Genomic DNA, 26154 nt, shown 5'->3' with positions numbered 1-26154 from the left:
ATTTTCTTTTTTAAAAAAATTTCCTTCTGTTTCCTGACTTACCTCTTTGTTTTGCAGTCAGTGGTTTATTTTTTTTTTTCAGGACAAGCTTCTAGAAGTAAAGTGCATTTAAGATAAAGAAAATGTGGAACCAAAAGCATAGAAGCAGAAATGCAAAAAGCTTCCTCTGGGAGCAGTGACAATCTGATCATTGTAATACTGTGGGTGTAATGAGATAAGGACCTGAACTAGTATGAATATAGTGAGAACTGAAAGAAAAGAACTGAGTAATTATGCATGAAAAACAAGTGTACTTATTAACTGATTTCTCCACTGTAAACACCCGACAGCACCCCCTTATTGAACTAGTTATATGCTCCCTTGTAATGTTAGTTATTATATGCATATGCCTTCCTGACTAAATTGTGACTCTTCAAGGCAGGGATTATATCCTACTCATTAATTTCTTTTTAAGTTTATTTATTGTGAAAGAAAAGAAGAGCACAAATGGGGGAGTGGCAGAGAGAGAGGGAGTGAGAAAGAATCCTAAGCAGGCTCTGCACTCTCAGCATAGAACCTGATGTGGGGCTTGAACTCACGAAATGTGAGATCATGACCTGAGCTGACATCAAAAGTCGGATGCTTAACCAACTGAGCCACTCAGGCCCCCCCCTCCGATTAATTTTTTTATAGGTGTTTATTGATCAAGCACTATGCCAAGCACTGGGATAAAGCAGTGGGCAAAGACAAATAATCCCTGGCCTTCAGGATACTTAATTACTTATATCTTTTACAGTGCTTAGAATCTGATGTTCAGCTTTTCCAAAGAAAATATTTGTTACTTAACCCAACTTTATTTTTTTTTTATTTTATTTTTTTACATTTATTTATTTTTGAGAGACAGAGTGAGACAAAGTGAGAGTGGGGGAGGGGCAGAGAGAGAGGGAGACACAGGTTCGGAAGCAGGCTCCAGGCTCCGAGCTGTCAGCACAGAGCCCGATGCGGGGCTCGAAGCCACAGACCGTGAAATCATGACCTGAGCCGAAGTCGGATGCTCAACCGACTGAGCCACCCAGGCGCCCCACTTAACCCAACTTTAAAAGGTAATATTAGAGGGGCACCTGGGTGGTTCAGTCAGTTGGGCATCCGACTTCGGCTCAGGTCATGATCTCACGGTCCGTGAGATCGAGCCCCACGTCAGGCTCTGTGCTGACAGCTCTGTGTCTCCCTCTCTCTCTGCCCCTTCCCTGCTTGTGCTCTGTCTCGCTCTGTCTCTCAAAAGTGAATGAGTGTTGAAAAAAAATGAATGAATGAATGAATGAATAAAAGGTAATATTAGGGGGATGCCTGGGTGGCTCAGTTGATTAAGTGTCCAACTCTTGATTTTGGTTCAGGTCATGATTTCACGGTTTGTGAGATCTAGCCCCACCTTGGGCTCTGCACTGACAGCACGGAGCCTGCTAGGGATTCTCTCTTCCCTCTCTGTCCCTCCACTGCACCGTCTTTCTCTCTCAAATTAAATGAATAGGATGGCTCAGGGGGATGCCTGGGGGATGCCTGGGTGACTCAGTCAGTTGGGCTTCCAGCTTTGGCTCAGGTCACAATCTTGTGGTTCGTGGGTTTGAGCCCCACATCAGGTTCTGAGCTGACAGTGTGGAGCCTGCTTGGGATTTTGTCTCTTCTCCTCTCTCTCTACCCCTCCCACACTCTCTCTCAAAATAAATAAACTTAAAAAAAATAAACTTTAAAAATAACTAAATAAATAGATAGATAGATAAGAGGTAATGTTAGGGGCACCTGGGTGGCTCAGTCGGTTAAGCATCCACCTCTTGATTCCACCTCAAGTCATGATCTCACAGTTTATGAGATTGAGCCCCAATCTGCACTGACAGTGCAGAGCCTGCTTGGAATTCTGTTTCTCCCTCTCTCTCTCTCTCTACCCCTCCCTCGCTCTCTCTCCCTCTCAAAATAAATAAATAAACTTTTTTTCTTAAGGTAATATTAAGATGGTCTATTTGTATCTCGTTAGGCATGTTGCAAAATTTAGTTTGTTATTCTATTCTCTCTTTAACTTGATACAAAAAAATGTATGCATTCAGATTAAACTGATATCCTTCACCTGATTTAAAGGTAATATAGTACATTGATGTAATGAAAACAGCCCACCCTTGGAAGAGTCTAGGGTTCTAGTTTGGCTCTACTGATGAACAGGTTTGCACATGAACTTTTATACTCTATCTTCTCAGAGCCTTACTTTCTCATGTGTAAAATAAAGGTTGGATCTTTTAGCACTTAAACTTTGAGTCTGAAAGTGGAAAATTTTCTTTATTCCCATAGCCTTTGAATAATGTGGCTAAGCCATCTAGTATATATAATTGAATGACTAGAAATGACAGACAGCTGTCATTTCATATGTTTTACTTGAGTTATAATCATTGATTAAATATTGTTTTTTCCTCTTTTACAGACTTGGGTCTGGATCAATATATAATAAAACGCTTTGATGGGAAGGTGAGCAAGCTATGACACTTAACATATATATCCTGTTGTTTACTAATAATATTTTTAAGTTCCTCTAGAATTATTTGTGAGAAATTTCTGAATGCTTGTTTATCTTACCAAAAGAGCATATTTCTTAGGTTGGAAGGCCTGTAAGTGCCTTCATATACTTCTACAGAAAAAAAATCAAGCAGAAGGTTTTTCTACATTTTTCCGTGTAAGGTAGCACTCATAGGGAGCCTGCTGTATATAATAAAGGCTAATTCAGTGTAGGTGGAGATTTGCATTTTAATTCAATTGCCGTCATGAAGTTTAACAAGCCCCCCAATACTACATTTGCATTTCTTGTAAAAACACTTATTTGATTTGACCTTCTTCAAACTATGATACTCTATAGCAATAATCCTAACTAGAAAATTATACAAGTCTTTACTCATGCTTTTATAATGATTATGAAGACCACCCCAAATTTACATATACGTTTTCATTATACTTATTTTCAATTCTTTATTTTATGCGCAAATAAACCACATAATAAATTATTCTTAAATATAGAAAACAAAACTTTCAATTTTATTATCTCAAAGCAGTCAGTTAAACATGTTTTTCCCTTTCAGGCTGACTTCTACAAAAAGAAAAAGAAAATATTACACAGGGTCAGAAAGAAAAGTAAAAAGTCAATTTTAAAGAGGAGGAAGAAAGCACATCAGAAAGAAGAGAGAGCCTGGGATGGCTTTACAAAGCTTAAAGAGAAGGAAATCAGAAGGATAATCATGCAGTGGCTGGAAAAGGCAGGATTACAAGAGGGTCTAAATGGGTGGAGGTCAGGGTTAGTAGAAACTGATCTTGCAGGTTGTGTCAATCCTGCATTAGTACATAAATCTCTATATACTTGTAAGGTGAAGATACAAATGCTAAGGTCTTTTGCACAAGTGGAGAGAATGAGTGGTCACCTTCAGGGCTGAGATATTAGTCAAGACTTGCAGCCTAACAATTACCTGTCGCATTCAGGTAGCCCCATGCCTCCCTCTGTAGGTATCTTCTTTTTAAAGTCACATATTCTAAAAGAAAGAATGATCAAAAAGAGCATTGAACTAGAATGTTAGGAGACAGGTTCAGAGCCCTGGCTCTGCTTTAGGACAGCTACATCTTCCCTCTGATCCTTGGTGTCTCCACTTCATATATAATCGAGTACTGTATCCATTACTACAGGCACTGATGTCAGGGTCTGATTTCAGAGTCTGTGGCAAGTCAGATCTCTGTCTTATCTGTCTTTGTGTCACTCAGAGTCCAGCAGATGTCTGGCATACAGGATGTGACCAATAAATATTGGATGACTTGGAAAAGTCAGCTAGTCAAATCACATATTCCTTGGAGATATGACTCATTAAGTCAGTAATATTTTATAACAAAAGCAGTTTAACAAATCACAGTTTTTGGTCACTGAAGGCATCCAGAGTAGCACGAGAATTCTGTCCTCTAGTGTGTGTGTGTGTGTGTGTGTGTGTGTGTGTGTGTGTGTGTGTGTAAACCTAAAAACAGATAAAGAAGTTGAATATGTGCAAGTTGAATAGCAAGTTTACATATTATAGGGGAATTTCCATTCCTAGAGATCTCCCAAATATAAAATCCCTAGTGGTCATTCATATTTCACACACACTCTTTAGTTTTTTTCATTTCAGCCCGTAACTGTCTACTTGATGCTAGAAATCTGTAGCTTTGGGCATGACCAATAAGCTCCCCCTTTGTTTCAACCATATTATTATTTTTTTTTATTAAAAAAAAATTTTTTTAACACTTACTTATTTTTGAGACAGAGAGAGACAGAGCATGAATGGGGGGAGGGTCAGAGAGAGAGGGAGACACAGAGTCCGAAGCAGGCTCCAGGCTCCGAGCTGTCAGCACAGAGCCCGACGCGGGGCTCGAACTCGTGAACCACAAGATCATGACCTGAGCTGAAGTCGGACACTTAACCGACTGAGCCACCCAGGCGCCCCTCAACCATATTAAATTGATGAGCTCTACATTTCCTATCATTAGTGTCATTTGCATTTTTCTGATTTCCACTTATTTTTATAAAGCAACTAAAGTAAACTGCAGTACAACATTAAAGTATGTGAGTGCCCACCTTGCTCTAGAGACAAAAATGGCAGTACTTCTTGGTTTGGAAGGCAGACTTTGTTGACACATTGTAGTGCAAATGTTTGTGCTCTGAAGTATCACATTCTGAAATGGGAGTAGGAAAGGCAAGATTTAGGGATCTCAGTGTGTAATGTTTGAAAGTATGACTTTATGAAATTCAGGCATGTGAAAGTTGGCTTTATGGTACCAGGGGAACCGGTTCTAAAAGAGAATAGAAGAATGGCATACTCATGTAGGGGGTGTGGAACTGAGCCTGCCAGCTTCTCCCCTAGCCAAGAGCACACAGAATTCCCTTTCATCCATGTTGTGATATGCATATTTAATCCCTTTGCCAGGTACTTCATTTAAATAATGTATTAATTTTCATCAAATATATCCTGAAGGTCTAGTTTTGGAATGAAAGTTATGCTTCTTAAATAGGATTTTTAAACTGAGTTCACCTCTAGTTTATGTCTTTATGAATGGTCTTTTATTTCATATGAAGTTTAAGAAAGTAGTTTCTGTGTTTTTAAACCTTGCATAATGAGGGCCTCTCTCTGTCTCTCAAAAATAAATAAACATAAAACAAAATTAAAAAAAAAGGGGGAGGCGCCTGGGTGTCTCAGTCAGTTAAGCATCCGACTTTGGCTCAGGTCATGATCTCGATGGTGTGAGTTTGAGCCCCGCGTCAGGCTCTGTGCTGACAGCTCAGAGCCTGGAGCGTGCTTTCAGATTTTGCGTCTCCCTCTCTCTTTGCCCCGTGTACGTTCTGTCTCTCAAAAATAAATAAACATAAAAAAATTTTTAACTTTGCGTAATGAGGAATACAACATTCATACAGTGTTTAAGCACTTTAGAAGTTTTCCCAGGGATTTTTGCCATGTGTGAAGTCCTTCACTTGATATTTATGATAAAGATCAATGCTCATTCAACTGTTGATCTTATTCTTTTCCTTTAGATCTTCACGTCTCTTATTCTCTCAGTCAGAATATCTTAACTCTTAAGTAGCAGTTTCCAGAGGATATAAATCCTAAGACAATTTCCTCTTGAAAAAACAGATTTATATAGTAATTACAGTAAATTTAATGCAGATGGCCACAGATTTAGTACAAAGCTAATACCCTAGAGGAATTTCCTTTTAAACTTGCTTTGATTTTTAAATGGGACTCTCTCTGTTTTTTAACTTGGGAGAGAAACTAGTTATGAATACTTAGAGAAGGATTTACTCCCATCTTCTTATCTGTGCCCCCCGCCATTAACTTTTAACATACCATTTAATAAAAGTACATCATTTGACAAGTAAGAAACACTGCCTTATTTTATTGTCTTTTAATTGAATTGCGCTTGAGCCTTTTTGTCACTGAAAGCAAAAACAAATATAGAAACAGTATCATTTTGGGGGGTGTATTCTCATTTGTGCTTGAATTTCATATAACCTCCAGATGCAAAGTAAAAAGAAGGCCAAATGATCATGAGAAATAATTGGATAGTTATTTCTTGCTTTGGTGCCTATCTCCTTTTCTACTCCTGTTTAACTAGTAAATGCCCTTAAGAAATAAAGGAAACATTCCTGTTTCAACTGATAGTGAAACAGAATTTGGTTAAGCGGCTTTTGAATTTGGGGTAGGATCTTTTTCCAGACCTCAGCACTACCTAATGTTAATGCACACTAATCCTTTACTCTTAGTAGCAGTTTCCTTTGTAGAAAAGTCATAGAAATACATTATTATTGGCACTTGCATGATTTCTGCACTTCAAAACTATCTACTAATACAGGCCTTGTGTAAAGAAGCTATAGTCAATGTCCCTTCGTTTTAAGAATATGCGTTGTAGATAAGTGATATTTTAAAAGACATTCAAACTAGGTTTTAAGAGTTCAAAAGCCTCACAGTTTGAAAGTTTAGATTTTCTCATAAAGGATATTTGAAAATCACTATAGTGTATTCGGACTATTATACAGATGGTAATACAAAATATAGTCTGGCTTTTGTTTTAGTGTGAGATATCATAGATTTAAAAAATGTACCCTCCCCCTGCAATGTACATGCATTCTCCTTGTGACTTGTTAATGCAGTTACTTCATGAATTTTAGATTATTTCTTTAATGAAAACTATATTTTTTCTGGATTTAATTTTTTTAATCACATAATAATTGGTCTATAAAATGAAGCATCATTTCTAAATTGAGACTTTATATTACAAAATCGTCAAATATTTCTTTCATTTAATCATTTAGTTGTTTTTTATTGGTTTGGCTGAAGTGGTGTTACCCTTTATTTTCCTCTTTCTCTTACCCCCCCTTTTTTCCAGCATATCAAAAAGATAGAAATTGTTTTGTAGTTTTGTTCCTATTGTATGTAATAGACAACTTTCTCGTGAGCAAACACCACCATATATATTTTTTTTTAAGTTACAATAGAAAACTGAATAGTTACTTAAGTAAAATTGTTTCCTAGGCAAAGAATATCTCTAGAGTTTTGACATAATTTTCTTCTCTCTTCTAAAAACTTTATGAAGTTCATACTCGTTTTTTAAGTAACAATGAATTGCCCTTTGAAACTAAATTGTTCATTGTTATCATTCCACCATGTATTTCTTTTTCAGAATATAGATTTTTTATTCTTCCTTCCCTATCAAGTTCCCTTTTCCCCCAACTACTCCCTGAACATTTCAGGAAGCATGCCTCTGGACTGCATTTTTCATTATTTGTAATTATAGTCCCCTTAGAATCTCTTCAGTTTGGAATAAAGAGTTAATATGTGTTTTATTTCTATCTCTTTTATGATACCTACAAGAATATTTGTACACATGGAAAAGAAAAGTATTTTACATCAAATTAAAATGACATTGCCAAAAAAAAAAATTGACATTGTCCCCATTCAAGTGAAAGAGATAAAAGTATGGTCAAATCCTAGAAAGGAAAGGACTGATTACAGTGTTAATAACAGAAAAAAAATTATCAGAAGAAAAAAAAGATGGGAGCCATAATTAAAAATCAAAGCTTTAGGGGTACCTGGGTGACTCAGTTGCTAAGCATCTGGCTCTTGATTTTGGGTTAGGTCATGGTATCGTCATTCATGAGTTCAAGCCCTGCGTTGGGTTCTGCACTGTGACCTCAAAGAATCCTACTTAGGACTCTCTCTCCCTCTCTCTCTGCCCCTCCCCTGCTCATGCATGTGAGCAATGTATATGCTCTCTCTCAAAAATAAATAAATAAACTTTAAAAAAAAGCAAAGCTTTAATATAACCAGTGCTTTTAATTGCTTGCTAGGTAAAAGTCCTTTAAAATATATTGATAAATGAACTTTAAAATACCATTCCCTTTAGGGGAAAATCTTGGTTTCCTAAGTGGAATGTGGACATGTATTTTCCTGTAGCATAATACTCCTAGTGCTTTATTTGAGTTGTTTATTTACTTCATATCATAGATAAGAGATTCGTCTGGAGTACAGCAAGGATAGTGTAACTTCTTGACATGCATAGTAAGTTATGTAAGGAGTTTCCTGTCTTCTAAGAGTGAAATGTTTTGCAGATCAAGGAAATGTAAACTAGGAGAGGGGAGGGACTGAAATTCCCATGGGACAAGAGTTTGATGAATCTTCTCACATTCATTTGAACTGCTTTAATTCTGCTCAAATTTATATAGCAGATTATGATGTTATGAATTCTGCATTGTGAATTAGGCACATCTCTCTCTCTCTCTTGGCTTCCAAAGACTTGAAACTAGTCAAGTTTCTTGGTGATTTCTTGGTGAATTGATATATTTGTTCAGGTTTTTTTTATTAATAAATACAAATATATAGAAAGAATTTTACTGGTTTTGCTTCATGTATTTTTTAATCTATGTTATTATTTGTCCTACCAATCCCATCTTTAGAGTGTGTCACCTGTGTTCTCTTTTAATAGGGAAATTCTTTTAAAAAAGCATAGCAGGTTCTGAGAGTGCACAGGTTTCCCCCACTCTCTAGAAGTAGAACATTCCTATGAAAGCTTTCATTAAGCTGACTTGGCATAAAGAAACTATTACCATTTCATAGGCAAAAATCCTCTCTGAATTTTTTTCAGTCGGGGAAAGCAGTTTACTAGTGCAGTTTTTTCGTAAAAGAGAAGTAGTATGAAGCAAACTTTCAGATTGCAGAGAACCTGTATTTCAATTCCTGGGAGACTGAAGCTCCTCACAAATATTTCAAAGCCACAATACTTATTTTAGGGGTGAAGACTGAGCCCCTTTTAAAAACCACATTAACATATTCGCTCATTAGTTGTCACTGGTTTATTTTTGCAAATTACAGTGAACTCACTAGGGGCACCTGCCTGGGTCAGTCAGAAGAGCGGTGCGACTCTTGATCTCAGGCTCGTGCGTTCAAGCCCCCACTGAGTGCAGAGATAACTTAAAAATAAAATCTTAAAAGAATAATAATAAAGTGAACTCTCTAAATGAAAAATACTTGACTCTATTTGTCTCCCACAGGAATTATCAATAATAGCTATATGAAAAAGAAGAATAGTTGAGACTTTTTGAGTGTTTATTATGTGCTACATGCTTTTTTTAAGTGCTTACATATAAATCCACACAGCCACTCATTTAGATAACTTACTACTTTTATTATCATTTTACAAATAAGGAGCTACATAAAAATTTAACTTCTAAAAAAAATTTTTTTTAAGGGGCGCCTGGGTGGCTCACTTGGTTGGGTGTCCGACTTCGGCTCAGGTCATGATCTCGCGGTCCATGGGTTCGAGCCCCGCATCGGGCTCTGTGCTGACAGCTCAGAGCCTGAGGCCTGTTTCCGATTCTGTGTCTCCCTCTTTCTCTGACCCTCCCCTGTTCATGCTCTGTCTCTCTCTGTCTCAAAAATAAATAAACGTTAAAAAAATTTTTTTTAAGTCATTATTCATTCTTGAGAGAGAGAGAGAGAGTGCAAGAGGTGGAGGAACAGAGAGAGGGGGAGACGCAGAATCCGAAACAGGCTCCAGGCTCCGAGCTGTCAGCCCAGAGCCCAATGTGGGGCTCGAACTCAGCAACCACAAGATCATGACCTGAGCTGAAGTCGGGTGCTTAACCGACTGAGCCACCCATGTGCCCCCAAAATTTAACTTTTTCTAAGTTTATGTATTTATTTGGAGAGAGAGTGTGAGTGGGGGAGGGGCAGAGATGGAGAGCAAGCATGCTCTTTGCTGTCAGTGCAAAACCCCATGCGGTGCTCAATCTCACAAACTGAGATTATGACCTGAGCTGAAATCAAGAGTTGATCGCTTAACCGGCTGAGCCACCAGGGTGCCCCTTCGCTTTTGTTTCTTTTTTTTTTTTTTTTTTTTTTTTAACCTAAGATCATATAGCTAGCTAATAAGTGATAGAGAGGCAGGATTCCATATTTGTAGCCTGGCTTCAGAGTTCACTGTCTTAAGCTCTGTGGTATACCACCTTTCGTATATCTAAGCAGTTTGTCTATATGACCTACTTGTAAATAGAAATTTCTCTTGTTAAGTAGTTATTTTATTTTATTACCTTAATGACATTTGTGCAAAAACAAAACAAAGCAACTTAATATTTTACTTTCTTTTTGAAGTTAATTTTTCCTGCTTTGCTAAAGTACGGCTAGAAACTACTTTTAACCTGGGAAACCACATAGTGTTTTTAAAGAAAGAAAAATAAGTATACAAATTTTAATACTTAAATTTAGAAAACAGAATTTCAACCTCATTTTTATTTGCTCCATTATTTTCTCTTATGCCACGAACACCAACTGGCATTGTGAAAAATGCTATGTTTTTTCTTTTTATTTGAAACAATCTCTTAAAGTGAGCACTGTTATATATATTTGAAAAATTGGATCTTGGCTCATGGTCATAGAGAAAATAATGTTTTTATTACAAACTAAACTTGTTCTCAATATTGATTTGTTGTATGTTAAATGTAGCATCATTTGAATAAGGCCACTCATAGTCTTTAAACAAGCAAAAGTTTAGAGTGTAATTACATCACCAAAGTTCTGATTCAGCATTTCAAGAAATCCTTTGACATCTTGTAGTTTTCTGTTTTATTTTTAGTCTGTTTGTTCATCTTCCTTCTTTTGCATCCAGAGTTCTCTAAATTACCTTTAAATCATTTTCTCACTTTTCTCTCTTCTCATAAATTAGCAACTTTAGTTCTTTTGTGACACACCACAGCCCTGAGAAAATCTGACTTTGGCATCTGAAATATTTTCCAAGGGATTTCCATTTTGAGCATCTAAGTATTTGACAGCTATATGTAAATAATTAGTAGATGTTGTAGGTATGCTGAAAAACATATTATGGATTGCTGTACCTCTTAGTGTGTAATAGCCCAAGATGAAGAAAACAGTGTGACTTTGGATATGACAGTCTCATTTTCATGTATGGACTCTGCCACATACTTGATAGAAAACCTTGGGCAAAAGACCATTTAACCGTTCTGAGTATCAGTTACTTTCTCAGTAAAATCAGGGCAATATGGTAAAGTGTCTGGCTCTATAAGTTATAGCTACTTCCATGACTTTGAGCCCTTTATTCAATTTAGAAAAGGAGTTAGCTGCTGTCATATATATTATCTCCTTTCTTAGTTTGTATGAAAATGCTACAGAGTAGCATATCCTCTCCATAATTGCTCTCTCCATGCTTCTTTTCTTGCCAGTTAAATCAGCTATAAAAATCTCCTATGCCCTCTTAAAGAGCAATTGGCTGGGATTAAATAGCTAGTCCATGAACTGAAGAGAGACGTCTGATTTGATTTCTCATATCTGAGCTGTCCTTTGGGCACAGCGATTCATCTCACCCCTGTGTTGTAAAATCCTTTGAGCCTCTGTCACATCAATCCTAGCCTTAGGCTTGTAAATTGCTAATAGTGTATATTTTACAGTCAAGAACTTTTATCAAGTTGCTAAGTTTGTTTTGAAAAGTGTGGTAAGTTTGGGTCAAATTTTATTTCACAGCCAGTGAAGTTTATTTGTTGACAAAAAAAATCCTTAAAACAATTTTATATATGAAGATGTTTTGGCGTGGTATACCCGGCTAAATTAGCTAACCTACACTGCCTCATAAATGCCATCCTCTATGATGGCTGGCTTTTTATCACTAATGTGAATAGTAATTCATTTAGTGCAACATAATTTTTCAGGAAACCTGTTTCTGAGTTGTCATTCTGAACTCTTCCTAAGAGTAGTTACTAATCTGAGTTTGGTTGCCCATATGGGTGGTAAAGCAACATATTTGCTGTGAAGTTTAAAAATATTGGAGCACTTGGGTGACTCAGTTAAGTAAGGCTTTGACTTTGGCTCAAGTCATAATCTCACAGTTTGTGGGTTCAAGCCCTGCATCGGGCTCTGTGCTGGCAGCTCGAAGTTAGAGAGCCTGCTTCAGATTCTGTGTGTGTGTGTGTGTGTGTGTGTGTGTATGTGCGCGCCCCTCCCCCCCTTCTCTCTCTCTCTTTCTCTCTCTCTCTCTGAAAAACAAATAAGCATTAAAAAAAAATTAAAATACTACATCCATGATACATCTTACTAGGAAACCTTAATTAAAGAAATGCTTTGACTTCACATGACAAAAAATGAAATGTTTTCCTTCCCTTTTAGAAACATTATTATTCATGTATTTTCTTTTCATAGTGAAGTTTTTCTGCAATTGTGTGTTTCATTTTGGGGAGGCTAGGAGTTGAGTTGTTGGGGTTTTTTGTTTTATTGTACCTCTCAGATAATCTATGAAACATTTCTATGTATTCCTCATTTCTTGTTTCCAGGTGTTCAGTTATTTTATTACAGATCTAAATTTAGTCCTTTATATGTTTTAATACTTTGTGGTATTGTGGTATGTATATTTGGTTTTGGAGTTTTTGTTCATATAATCAAACAATGTCCATTTTTTTTTCTTTTTCTCATCTTCTGATCAGGATTTCTGGCAGGTACTGACTCAGCAGCATGTGCTTTAAATTAATTATTCCAGAATCCATAGTAATGCTTCAGGGACAAAGGTTCAGTGCATGCCTATGTCCTTCCCCTGCTCCTTTCAAAATGATTCAGTTCCTGTCACTTTAAATTAACATACTTTATCTTTAATATGACAATGCAAACACTGCACAGGTCCTTGAGAATATAATACCTCGCATGATTTAAAAGGGAAGTTTTAACATCAAGTGTCACACAAAAGGTTAAGAAACTGTTACCACTGTATTGCATAAGAGATACTCAGCAGTATAATGGAGTCATCTCACCAGTCATAGTAGGGATGCCATGTTCCTGGTTGAGCTTTACAGGAAGGGTGAGGCAATGGTAATTTCAAGTGAAAAATTAATGTTTTTTGTTTCTTGAAATTTCTTACCTGATAAATACAGGTAAGCAGTTGCTTAGTTGCACTTTGCTCAACTAAATGGCTTAACAGGAAACAAAAGGAACATTTTAGGACTTCGTTATTTTTTTTGAACTAACCAACAACTTTAACTTGAAAGGGAAGCCAATACACGAGGAAGATCATGAAAGAGAATATATAGATTGTAATCTGGCAAAGGAGAATTTCAAGGACTAGCCTAAGAAGTACATTTTTTGATCTTTGAAGACTCAGACTCTTTAATTGTAGTTTATGAGTTATTAAAATGCATTTATTTTTTAAAAGACATTACTCTTGGGTTTCTTTAGAGAAATATAAACTAAATCGTATTAGAATATCTTTTTTGTTTTAAAATAATTAATGATATAATTAATGAGATCACAGTGTGCTCTTAATTTTTATATAACATTTTTCCTGCCTGGGCTTCTTCGTTTTTAAAATGGGATATATTTTTAGAAGTCTACTTACCAAACCCCAGACCAATGACCCTGTTCCTGGTATACTCAATTATCTTCTGCCTCTCACTGCATTCTGAAACAAACCAACAAATACTTAAATAATTGTGACAGAATAATTTATTGATAGTCTCAGTATCGATGTTTCTAATGCTGGAAATTCTATTTTAGAATAGCCATGGCACAACTTAGTATGCATAGTACTAAGGAGCATAAATCAGATGAGATGCTTAACACCTGTGATTGAGGTACATTGCTTCCACTTCTGTAATTATAGCAGAACAATTTGTAGGAGGAATCTAAAAACTCTTCCTTTCCTATGATAATTGTATGGTTTACACTTGAAAATTTAAAATGAGTTGCCTCACATAGGTGTCCCTACTAAAGAATGAGGAGAAGTGAAAAGAGGTAGGTAGGAATTGGTGAAGTGCTTGGAAGTCTCTGGAATATTCAGCATTGGGTAGTCAACCACCATAATTGACAAAAGAGCACCAGTTTTCTTTAAACTTTGACTATCAAGGGTGATATCCTTGTTGAGTAAGGAGTCAAGAGGAAGTTTTACTCTATTATTAAGGGTATCTTGTTAATAAGCTTTTTGTATTGAAAATAATAAACTTTTTTTTTCCCTAGAATAGGTAAATATCACTCACGTTGGTGACACTAGTATAAATCCTTTAAGCTTCCAAAGGTCAATGAGCAGTTACTTAATAGACGAGGGCTTTCTTGCTTGCTTCCTTAACCAGGATTTTGTCCTTTGCATGCTAAGTTCCTATTGCCTGTGAAAAGGCTGGAATCATTTTGTTTTTGTAGTAGCATAGAGCTGTTCTTCAGATGCAGCTTATGAATGGTGTCAAATACTGAATTATATTGCTGTGAGGAGTATCCATAATGTCTCTTTCCAGTCTCTAAGTTCCACCACTACTAAAGTACGTTGATTTAACTCATGTGTTTGATTATTCAGGTTGAAAAAAGAAATGATAATGTAATCATTAAGTACTCCCAAGGAGAGTGTAGTTTACTTAGTTACCCCAAATATTCAGACATCTATTAAATATGTCTTTAAATACATTTTTATTTTAGATTCTCTTTTGTTTGAACTTGAGATCAACTGAGCCCCTTTGATTTATCATTGTTGATTTGAAAGCATAAACATGACTGACGAACCATTACATTTCCAACACGTTCATATTGAACTTTTCCATCATGAAAGAAGATTTGAAATTCACTTTGACAGGAGAGGACTTGGATCCAGACTAACTTCCTTTTTCTTATTATTTTAGCACATTAACATGCTTTGAGATTATACAAAGTTCTGTGAAAACTACTCAAAGCATTTTATTTCTCCTATTCTGATAAAAGTGGGTTCTCCACTTAGCCTGAACATGCATTTTTTAAAGCTCCAAACTTGAAAAGTTTTTCCAATGACAGATTAGTCTAACGTCTATTAATTAAGAAGAACACAACCATTACATTCTTGAAGTGATACTCATTTTCAAAATGATTAAAATATGCCTTTGAACAAGTCATAGCATAAAAATACGTTGTGCACCTACATCATTAACTAGACTTTCCTTCTCAAGATAAATGAGCTGATATATGCTAAGTCCCAGGATTAATATTTTACAATAATGAACTGTTATTTTTGCTCTGAAAATACCCAGTCCCCATTAACAGTTTTAGAAATTGCAAACAGTTTTTGTGCATTTGATACAATATAACATAATAATGGTTCTGGAGTCAAACTAGGACCTGTCCTGCTACTTCACAGCATTGTCACCGTGGGCTACTTATTTAACTTCTCTGAACTTCAGTTTTCTCATCTGTAAAGTGCAGATAGTAGTATTACCTACCCGCAAGGATTGCAGTGAGGACTTACAGAGGTGTATGTAATTCAAGTAGTTAGCACAGTGCCTGGCATGAAACACATGAACTATAATTTTTAAATTCTTGATATGTCTTTAATGGTTAGTGGTGTTTAAGGGATACCTATAAGTGTTTGAATTTAAAAATGATTTAAAAATTCTTCATCTAAAGGGCTTCCTGGGAGATGGCAGTTACTAGAACAGTGTAGGATGGTTGGTGATCCTCAGAGTGAAACTTAGTTTCTATGATGCGATTTTTTTTCATTTAATAATTTTTTTTCCAAATGAGAGAAGGTGAAATGCTATATTGACTTGTTTTTCAAAATTTGTTTGTGAGGTTGCTTTTCCATGAATTAATAGGAAAGCTTTTCATAACCCATATGACTGAACACAAGACTACTGCCGAGCCGATGGCACTTCTTTTCAGCACTGATTGATTTGAGTGGCCAAAGTCCAAAATTGAATTCTTAGATTTAGGTAGCAAATAATCAATAATGGTAAAACATAGATTCTCCCATCCAGAGCTGTTTTGAAGCAAGTGTGCAGGCATATGTGGTAGAAAATAATAGAGTTGACAGTTTTCCCCTTTGAGGGTTTTGATAATACTTCATCAGATACTGAGAACTGAAACAAACCACTCAGTGAAGTTGTATCATTTCCTTGAAGTGAACGTTACTCCAATAGACTTCCAAATTTTTATCATTATTTGAATCAAATCTTCTCCCACATTTTTTTTGGTAAGCATCTTCATTTGTATGCATATTCTCTATAGCCATCTAATTAATGAAATAGGAAAACATGTGCATGATAAGTATTTGGAGGTGTTCTCAGAGCTAACGTGGTTAGAATTGGGACTGAAAAGAGAATGGCTTTCTGGCAGAATGAAGTTTTACAGTATCTTAAGCACTCACCTTCCGCAGTCTGTTGCACAGTCATTTATGTTTGCTTGCCTCAAATGCAATATTACCTTTGAAAAGGTTGGAAACTCCGAGTCAGGAGAGGAACTCCTAAACTACTCTAAATTAGAAACATCTCGATTTAATTTTATCTGACATAACCTCAAATTCAAGTTTTCTGCAAGTTCAGGTGTCGGACAGGGGAAGAAGAATACATATTTTAACTGTGCAACATTTTCTGTTTGATTGGGAATAGTGTGATTGTTTAAGATTGATATCTACCAAGGCTTTGGCATCTACGCACCAACTAAATAATTAAGTATGAGCATTAATTGCATGGGAAATTTGCTGAATTTTCTATTTCTAACACTCTTCCCCTCCTTGACCCAACCCCAACCTTAGGTAGAAATACTGTTTATCATTTGGAAATGCTGGGCTAAAATTGCTTTTTCTGGAAGAATCATATTATCATCAATTGGTTTTTGAAGTACAATCTCAAATGTTTCTTGAGGGATATAGCTAGACTTTGAAATATATATCAGTCATCTAGAGAAATGTTAATATTAAAGCCAATTATCTCAGTCTCATAAAGGATGACATCTTAATTTAAATAGCAGTATTGTGTTCCTTATCAGATTTTTCTATAAACCAGAGATGTTTTGAGCTTCTAGATGACATATTGGCATCTATTTTGCTGGCATGTCTATCAACTACTATTTGATAGAAAATTTATTTCAAACTATAGAAATTGAGAAATGGGTTTTAACTAGAATAAATAATGAGATTAAACTGCTAGATATGATTTTTCTTTTTGGCTTCATCCAATTGAGTCCTTAAAGGCAAAATTATTGCCTCTATTTTGATCAACCCTATTAAAATTAGGATTCACTGAGCACAGTGAGTATTAGCGAGTCTGAGTTGTGACTGGAATCCCCAGTACCAAGGCTCCTGATGGCACCTGCAACTTTGGCAGTGTTCTATACATTTGTGTGATTGGTCAGAAATCACAGTGTGGGCACATTAGCGTGAAACTATCCTGGTAAAACAGTTCAGGTTTTAGACTCCTTGAGAAGTACAGCAGTTACACACTATGATTTGCTATAAATGTCTAATTAAGTGTCTCTGCTTACTTAAAAAATAAAAAGATTCAGGATATGATGCAGTTGAGGTCAATACCAGGACCCTTAGGAGATTATTTATTTATTTGTTTTCACTTGAGTTCCGTAAGTTGACTGTTTTACAGTAGTGAGTCTGTAGTTGTGATTTAAATTTTGAAACATAAGGTCTTAGGCTAAGTCATGTAAATGAATAGTAAAACAGTTAAACTTCCCCTCTTTAAGTCAGCGAGCGCATTGCTTTGAAATATTTTGCGTAATTTTGTTCTTTAAAAGGAAGTAATATTTGTCAGTAAATTCGGTAGAAATGCTATTCTCATTGGTTGACCTGCATTTTTGCTTTCACAGCCTTAATTTCAAAGATTCAAGTGATTGAATAAAGTTTGATATGTAACTTATAAGATGCATTAAATAGCAGGGTGCCTGGTGGCTCAGTCAGTTAAGCTTCTGACTCTTGGTCTCGACTCAGGTCATGATCTCACAGTTCAGGAGTTCAAGCCCCAAGTCAGGCTCCACATTGACAATACAGAACCTGCTTGGGATTCTCTCTTTCTCCCTCTGTCTCTGCCCCTTCCATGTGCGCACAGTCTCTCTCTCTCTCTCTCTCTCTCTCTCTCTCTCTCTTCCTTCTCTCAAATAAACTTTTTAAAAAAGATGCATTGAATAGCATATATAGAATTGTTGAATCACTGTGTTGTCCACCTGGCAGTAATATAACACTGTATGTCAACTATACTTTAATTAAAAAATAACAATAATAAAATAGCATAATGCTCTGGAAGGTATCTTCAATTATGATGTCTTTTTAAAATACCCAGTTCTGTTAATTTTCAGCATATATACTGAAGTGTATTGCTAGAATCTTCCCTCAGGAACTTTAAGATGAAACAAATTTTCCTTAGACCCTTACTATAAACTTTTTTTGCTAAACTTATATCTTCATGTATTACTTAATCTCACATTATATGGCCTTACGATAGATTTGGAATATATTCTACTTCATTTGACTTTTATATACAGAAATGTCTTCCTTTTAGTTTGTCTAATGTTTATTTATATTGAATTTATGACTTACATTGAATTACATACACGTATTAGTATAAATGTTCATTAGTAACAAACAATATAAATAACCACCTCTGAGGTAGTGAGAGAAAGTGAACATTATTACCAATCTGTTAAGGAAGATTATGTTTTCCTTGGACATGTCTCCATATCATCCCTAAAGTATATAAATGGTATTTGCCTAGGGAAAAAAAATAACTTAAAATGTAGTCAAAGATTAAACATTATTCAAAAGTGAAGAAACATTGTACTTGACATTCTCAGTTTGCAGAATTAAACAATTGATAAGACTTTTGGAGTAAGAAAAAATACCCAAAAACCTTCCCTCCACTTTCCTTCCTTGAATCTAGAGTTTACATTTTTCTTCTTTCTTTCTTTCTTTCTTTCTTTCTTTCTTTCTTTCTTTCTTTCTTTCCTTCCTTTCTTTCTTTCTTTCCATTTTCAACATACTTTGTGACTTTTAAAAATTTATTCAGTATCAAACTCAAATATCTATATTTTCACAGATTCCCTATGTGCCATGGCTAGGTGGTTTGAGGATATCATTTATAATAGAATCAGACCTTTGATTTATAAATACCAGCTAAGGAGCAGTCATACAATGCCAAATAGCCTAAAAATTGGTTCTCTAGTAACTCTCATTTCTTCCCAAATTTTGATATATTTATTTGATTCTCCTCCTAGCTTTAAATAATTTGAGGGATCAAATTTGATAGTTTTATGGCAGTTTGGGTGTTTTTGACGAATAAATGTCATGAATTTTATAAGAAGCATCTTTGGAGTTTTGGATATTCATCCCACTTTTAAATTCTTAGAGTTAATAAGTAGGTGCTTAATCTTAAATGCACCTGAACCACTCTCTGACAAGTGGGTGCTTTAGAAAACATGCATGTAACTTCCCCCCCTCCCCCACCCTTTCCTTCTACCCCTGCCGTGACTCCAGAGGCACGGAAGAACAATGCTTTAATAAAGAATTAGAAGATTATGTTGCACAGAGCATACTGAAAAGCATGGCTAATTTAAAAGTCTTCTTTAAACATCTTTCTCATTTTTAAGGAGCTACTGCAAAACACAGACATTCTTTGTTCTTTCTCTTAAACATATGCACATACATGTGCATACATGCTATCTCTTTCCTCTGTTCTTCCTGACTTTGATACTTCTATCCCTCTGTCATGTCCCCTCCCCCCCCTTTTTTTTTGTTCACCTTTCTAGGATCTTTTTTTTTTTTTTTTTTAGTTTCTTTTAGGTTTTTTTTGTTTTTGTTTTTGTTTTTTGTTTGTTTTTTTTTTTTTTTACTTTATTTATTTGAGAGAAAGCATGAACACAAGGGGGGCAGGGTGAGTCAGAGAGAGAAGGAGAGACAGAATCCCAAGCAGGCTCCACACTGTCAGCGCAGAGCCTGATGCCAGGCTCGATCTCACAAACCATGAGATCATGACCTGAGCCCAAAATTAAGAGTTGGACACTTAACCAAGTGAGCCACCCAGGTGCCCCTAGGATCCTTTTTCGTTCTATATCTTTTCATTCAGATATTTTCAACTTTTTCTTATATGGAGCACATTGGCCTTTTGGCCTCTCCTTCCTACCACTCTACTGAGTTCAGCAGAGATCTCACATGTAGCTACACAAACAGAAATATTTTCTCCTTCAAGAGGACTGAGAGTTGCAAACATGGACATATTCTGTCTAAAGCAGTAGAGGAAGAGGTACCTTCCTAGAGAAAAATCACACTAACTAAATCAGCATTGCAAGGTGTTATTATATATCCCTTATGGAGATATGTTCCAGTAGTAATTCTCAATCAGTATACAACTGAAGGTCTGTTTGGTGACATCTTTATTATCTCTGTACACTTTATAATCGTCTAATAGTGGAGGTGGCTAAGCCTAAACCTGACCTTAAATACGTCTCATGCAGAGGCTTAAGCTACCTTTTTAACCATTCAGATAATTTCATGTTTATTTATACTTTGGCAAACAGTCATACACTTTGTTAATAATCAAAAGACCTTCAAAAGAAAATGGGCTACTCAAATCAGAAAAAAGCATGGAAAAAGTAGCCCCACTTATATGGTAAATTAATTTATATGGTAAAGATGCCAAAATAATTAAATGCGGGAATGGAAGGTGTTTTAACAAATGATTTACAAACAACTATATATCCATATTTTAAAAAAATAAAAAATATACCTTACCCCTTTCCTCACTATACTCACAGTTTACTTGGAATGGATCATAGACCTAAATGTAAAATCTATATCTTTAAGGCTTCTAAAAGAAAATGAGAATATTTTTATGTACTAAAGAGAGGCAAAAATTTATTAGCATATAGAAAGCAATAACCATAAAGGAAAAAATCAATGAGACTTCATGAAAATTTAAAACTTTTGATTGTTAAAAGAGAATTATAAGTCATAAACTAGCAGAAAATATTTTTAATATATGTATTTGACTATATTTGTTATCTGTTGCTGAGTAAAAAATCCAAAGCTTGGAGGCTTAAAACAATCATAATTTCTTGTCACTTATGCTTTCTATAAATAAGGAATTTGGGAGCAATTTGGCTAGATGGTTCTGGCTCAGGCTTTTTCATGAGGTTTAAGTCAGAGGTTGGCTAAAGCCTTAACCATCTAGCTTGACTGAGGATGGAAGATTCATTTCTAAGGTGGCTCACTGAAATATCTGGTACTGACTTGTTGAGAAGCCTCAGGTCCTCTCCCTGTAGGCTCTCTACTGTCCTGCCTCAGTGTTCTGTTCAAATGACAGCTGGCTTCCCTCCAACAGAGCAGCATGCCTTTTATGCCTTTTATGACCTAGCCTCAGAGGTCACACATTATCACTTAAGCTGTCGTCTGTTGGTCACACAGACCAACCGTGATTCATTGTGAAGGAGACTAGGTCAACATAAGGATGTGAGTAACAGCAGGCAAGAATCCCTGGGATCATCTTGGAGTCTGGCTACCCAGACTCCTTGAAAGGAGTCTCATATCCAGAATGTAGAATGATCAGTGATTTAAAAAAAAAAAAATGGCCAAAAGACTTGGTTATTTCACAAAGAAAATATATAATTTCCAATAAATAGAGAGTGCTCAACAACATTGGTCAGCAAGGAAATGCACAATAAAACGACAAAGAAATATCACTACCTACCCACTCAAATGGCTAAAATTAAAAAGACTGGCAACACAAATGTTGGCAGTGATGTGGAGTGACTGGAACTCTCATACATCGATGGTGTGAGTAAAAAAGGTACAGTAACTTTGAGGAATGGGGCACCTGAGTGGCTTAGTCGGTAAGCATCTAACTTCAGCTCAGGTCATGATCTCACAGTGTGAGTTCGAGCCCTGTGTCAGGCTCTGTGCTGACAGCTCAGAGACTGGAGCCTGCTTCGGATTCTGTATCTCCCTCTCTGCCCCTTCCCTGCTCATGGTGTCTGTCTGTCTGTCTCTCTCTCTCAAAAGTAAACATTAAAAAATTTTTTTTAAATAAATAACTTTTAGGAAAGTCTAAATAGCCAACAACTGAAAAGAGCCTAAATGTTTATCTGTAAAGGAATGAATAAATCACGTTATTATGTGTGCATTATGATTATATATAAAATAAGTTATAATACAAATTTTTATTTCATTTTTATTTTATTGATGAGTAATATACTTCTCTACAATAAAAACAAACTATTGAAAAATACAGTATGGATGATTCTCAACATTAGGCTGATCTAAAGAAACTGTATACCAAAGAGTATATCCTGGTGATACTGTTTATAGGAACTTCTAGAAGAGGCAAAACAATCAATGGTATAAAAACATGGTGGGAGTTAACTGTGGAGGAGCATAAAGGAAACAATGGAAATGTTTCCAGTGAAATGTTCTGTATCTTGATGGGGATGTGGGTTACTCCAAATATTTACTTATTTCTTTATAAAATTCATTGTTTTGTACATTAGATTTATGCATTTTACGAAGTAGATTTTACTTAAAACTGTAACAAATACTGAACTCTAGATAATAAGTTTTTTGCAGACATGATTAGCAATTGTGAAACTGCTCTCTGTATATTCTAATATAATCTCTATATACTCTCATTGAGCAAATGAGTAAATATATTGAGGATAATGCGAACCAGGCTTCTCCCTGTTGAAGAAGGGAATAACAAGTGTGTAAGGGGTAAGACTACCTTGTTTCCCATGGTATTAGATATTATATTCATATTAAATACCAATATGAATTCATAGTTTGTAACAGACAGATATGTAATCATGAGGAAGCATCAGCCTAATTTAAAGTGAGGGATATTCTTCAATATAATTCACTTTTCAAATCTTTTAGGGTTAAAAAGTGTAAAGAGATTTTTAAAAATGGTGGAGTAGGTAACTCCAAAACTTCATCTCTCCACTAAGACAGTCAGTAAGCTGGCAAAAACTGTCAATCAACTTTTTCAGATCTCTGGAATCGAATCAGACTTTAAACGACCAGGGGAATGTTGAAAGAAGAAGATGCTGAAATTTGATAAGATAAAGTTGTGGCGTACTTACTTGATAACCACTTCCCCACTCCACAGCACAATGGCAACCATAAAGATTGTGGCCCTCAGTCCTAGTACAACTTGCTTGTGCCAGAGCAAGCAGTGCAGACCTTGTCCTTGGAGAATATAGATGTAGGCAGTGACCTCTCTGGTCAATGAGGCATCTCTACTTGCAGGCTTGCCTTTGTATTGCCTTTATTGGAACTCTTAGGGATGGGGTGGCTTCCCAAGTGGCATTTTTCAAAAGCACTTAAAGGTAATAAATATACTAGTGACAGCGGGCTGAGAAAAGCAGCAGACAAACCAAAGAGCCTGGGAAATGAAGAGGCAGCTGGAGATAGAGAACAAGGACTTTGAAGTGCTCCACCATATACTAAGGAATCTGGAAGGCCTATGCATGCCCGGAACTGAATGAATACTTATAAGAAACCTTAGCAGACCCTAAGCTTTCACCTCTGGCTGCCTTTTATCTTCCATGCAAGCAAGAAGTGAAGGCAAAGACAGATTTTTTAAACAGTGGCTAAGCATTGAAAGAAGGCCCAACACAAAGCCAATCTGTAAAGACATGGAGAGTATTCCCACACATACATATTTGACTCCAGGAATTTAAGGAAATCTCTGTCAGATCACCAGCTGACCTCTAAGGTAATGGAACAGAGACTTGAGTGACCATGCTTGACAAAGCATTCAGTATTTATGAAAAGAATTTAGAAAAGTCACTAAAGAAGTAACTACAACCCACACAAGCAGCAGCAACAAACCCTGAGGAGGGAGACTCGGGTTCCCAGAGTTACCACATTATAATATACAAAATGTCCAGTTTTCAGCAACAAATTATGCTTTCAAAGAATAAAGTATGGCCAATTTCACAGGAAAAAAAATAGGAACTATCCTTGAGAAAGCTTACTACAAACTTTAAATCAATTGGCCTAATATACTTAAAAACCTAAAGGAAACCATAGGCAAAGAACTTAAAGGAAACAAGGAGAATGATGTATGAACTAATAGAGAATATCAACAAAAGAAATTTTTTTTTAATTCTGAAAACTGAAAAGTACAATAACTGGAAGAATTTCATTAAAAGGGTCTAATGGCAGATTTGAACAGGCAGGAAAAAAAGAATCCATGAACTTGAAGATAGGTCAGTTGATATTAACCAGTCTGAGAGATAAAAAAAGAATGAAGAGAAATTAACAGAGTTTAAGATACCTTTGTGACATCATTAAGTATACCAACATATGTCTACTAGGAATCCCAGAAGGCAAGGAGAAAGAGAAGAGAGCAATATTTGAAGAAACAATTGCTGAGAGCCTTCCAAATTTATTGAAATATGTGACTCTACTTTAGGATAAATTCACAGATACCTACACTGAGACACATTATAATCAAACTTGAAAACTAAAATGAAGAATCGTGAAAGCAGGGAGTTTGTTGCCAGTAGATCTACCATATTAAAAAAATGCTTAAGGCTGAAATAAAAGGGCACTAGATACTAACTTGAAGCTATATGAACAAATGACATCAGTTAAGGTGACAACACAGGTAAATAAAAGCCAATGTTACTGCCATTTTTGGTTTTTAACTCCCTTTTTTTCCTTTGTGATTTAAAAGACAGATGCATAAAATAATAATTATAAATCTGTGTTAATGGGCACACTGTATAAAGATGTAATTTGTGAAAATGACCTCTCCAGGAGCAGAGGGTTTTTTTTTTAATACTATTGAAGCTAGGTTGGTATTAATTCAAACTAGATTGCTGTAAATTTAAGATGTTCATCGTAACCTGCAGGTAGCCACTAAGAAGATAACTATGCTTCGTTCCTTTTATAGAAAATAACCAGGGACTCCATAGAGACAGAAATTGGATTAGAGGCTAGAAGAAGGGGGCAGGGGGCTGTGACTGTTTAATGGGGAAGGGGTTTCCAAATGGGGTGATGAAAAAGTTCTGGAATTAGATAGTGGTGATGGTTTCATAACATTGTGAATGAACTTACTGCCACCGAATTATACACTTTAAAGTGTTAACAGTGGTAAATTTTATGTCAGGTGAATTTTACCACAATTAAAAAAAATTATAAAACATAAACAGTGTGGTCCTGGTGTAAGATAGACATATATATCAATGGAATGAAATTGAGAGCCCAGAAATAAACCCACACATTCATAGACGATTTGTTTTCAACAAGGTGCCAAGACCATTCTGTGGTGAAAGAAGTCTCTTCAACAAATAGTGTGGGGCCAACTGGATATCCACATGCAAAAGAATGAAGTTGGATCCCTACCTCACATTACATACAAAAATTAACTCAGAGAGGATCAATAACCTAAATGTAAAAGCTAAAACTACCCAGCTATTAGAAGATACATAGGGGTAAATCTTCACACCCCTGGCTTTGGTAGTGGAGTCTTAGATATGACATCAAAAGCACAAGCAACAAGAAAAAGTAGACAAGTTGAACTTCATCAATATTTAAACCTTTTGTACATCAAAGGACATTATCAAGGTACAGTAGAAAGGCAATGGACAGAGTGGAGAAAACATTTGCAAATCGTACCTGTTATGGGTTTTATATACAGAATATAAAAAGAACTCTCACAACTCAATAACAAAAAGACAGATAACCCAATTCTAAAAAAAGGCAAAGGATTTGAAGACATTTCTCCAAAGAAGGTGTGTAAATGGCCAACGAACACATGAAAGATGCTCAATATCATTAGGTACTAGGGAAATGTAAATCAAACCACAATGAGATACCACTTCACACTCACTAGAATGGCTACAATTTTTTAAAAAAAGGAAAATAAGTGTTGATGAGGGTATAGAAAAATCGGAATCCTTGTACATTGCTAGTAGTAACGTAAAATGGTACAGCCACTGTGGAAAACACTTTGGCCCTTTCTCAAAAACTTAAACACAGAGTTATGATATGACCCAGAAATTCCACTCCTAGGTACATACCCAGAAAAATTGAAAGCAGATAGTCAAACAAATACTTGTACGTGAATGTTCATAGTAGCACTATTCACAATCGCCAAAAAGTGGTGACAGCCAAACTATCCCTTAATGGATGAATGGATAAACAAATCGTGGTATGTATACAATGGAATATTCATTGGTGATTAAAAGAAATTGATGCCACAACATGGATGAACTGAGAAAACATGTGAAAGGAGTGAAATTCAAAGGCCCACATATTATATGGTTAAAATGGTGAATTTCTGTTACATAAATTTTACCACAAAGATAGTAACAAACCTCCAAAGGAAAAAATAAAGGACAAAAAAACCTGTTTTGG

The 26154-nt window shown here is 35.8% G+C and overlaps 1 protein-coding gene across 7 annotated transcripts in view; it reads left to right on the top strand.

Annotated features, from left to right (window-relative positions):
- Positions 1 to 26154, top strand: part of MICU1 (mitochondrial calcium uptake 1) — a 238347-nt gene that overhangs the window by 98415 nt on the left and 113778 nt on the right. For 2 of the 7 annotated variants that reach the window (XM_053207388.1, XM_053207389.1), the window contains 2 exons: positions 2447 to 2490; positions 3096 to 3269. The exons of 2 other annotated variants lie outside the window; for them this stretch is intronic. In XM_053207388.1, the coding sequence (XP_053063363.1) occupies positions 2447 to 2490; positions 3096 to 3269 (218 nt within the window). Of the gene's footprint in view, positions 1 to 2446; positions 2491 to 3095; positions 3270 to 21637; positions 24401 to 26154 lie in introns of those variants that run through there. 3 more of the 7 variants (XM_027062242.2, XM_053207390.1, XM_053207391.1) reach the window with 2 other exon arrangements.

Source organism: Acinonyx jubatus, chromosome D2 (assembly GCF_027475565.1).
Source record: "Acinonyx jubatus isolate Ajub_Pintada_27869175 chromosome D2, VMU_Ajub_asm_v1.0, whole genome shotgun sequence".
Lineage (NCBI taxonomy): Eukaryota > Metazoa > Chordata > Mammalia > Carnivora > Felidae > Acinonyx > Acinonyx jubatus.
This window is presented reverse-complemented; position numbering and strand designations above follow the sequence as displayed.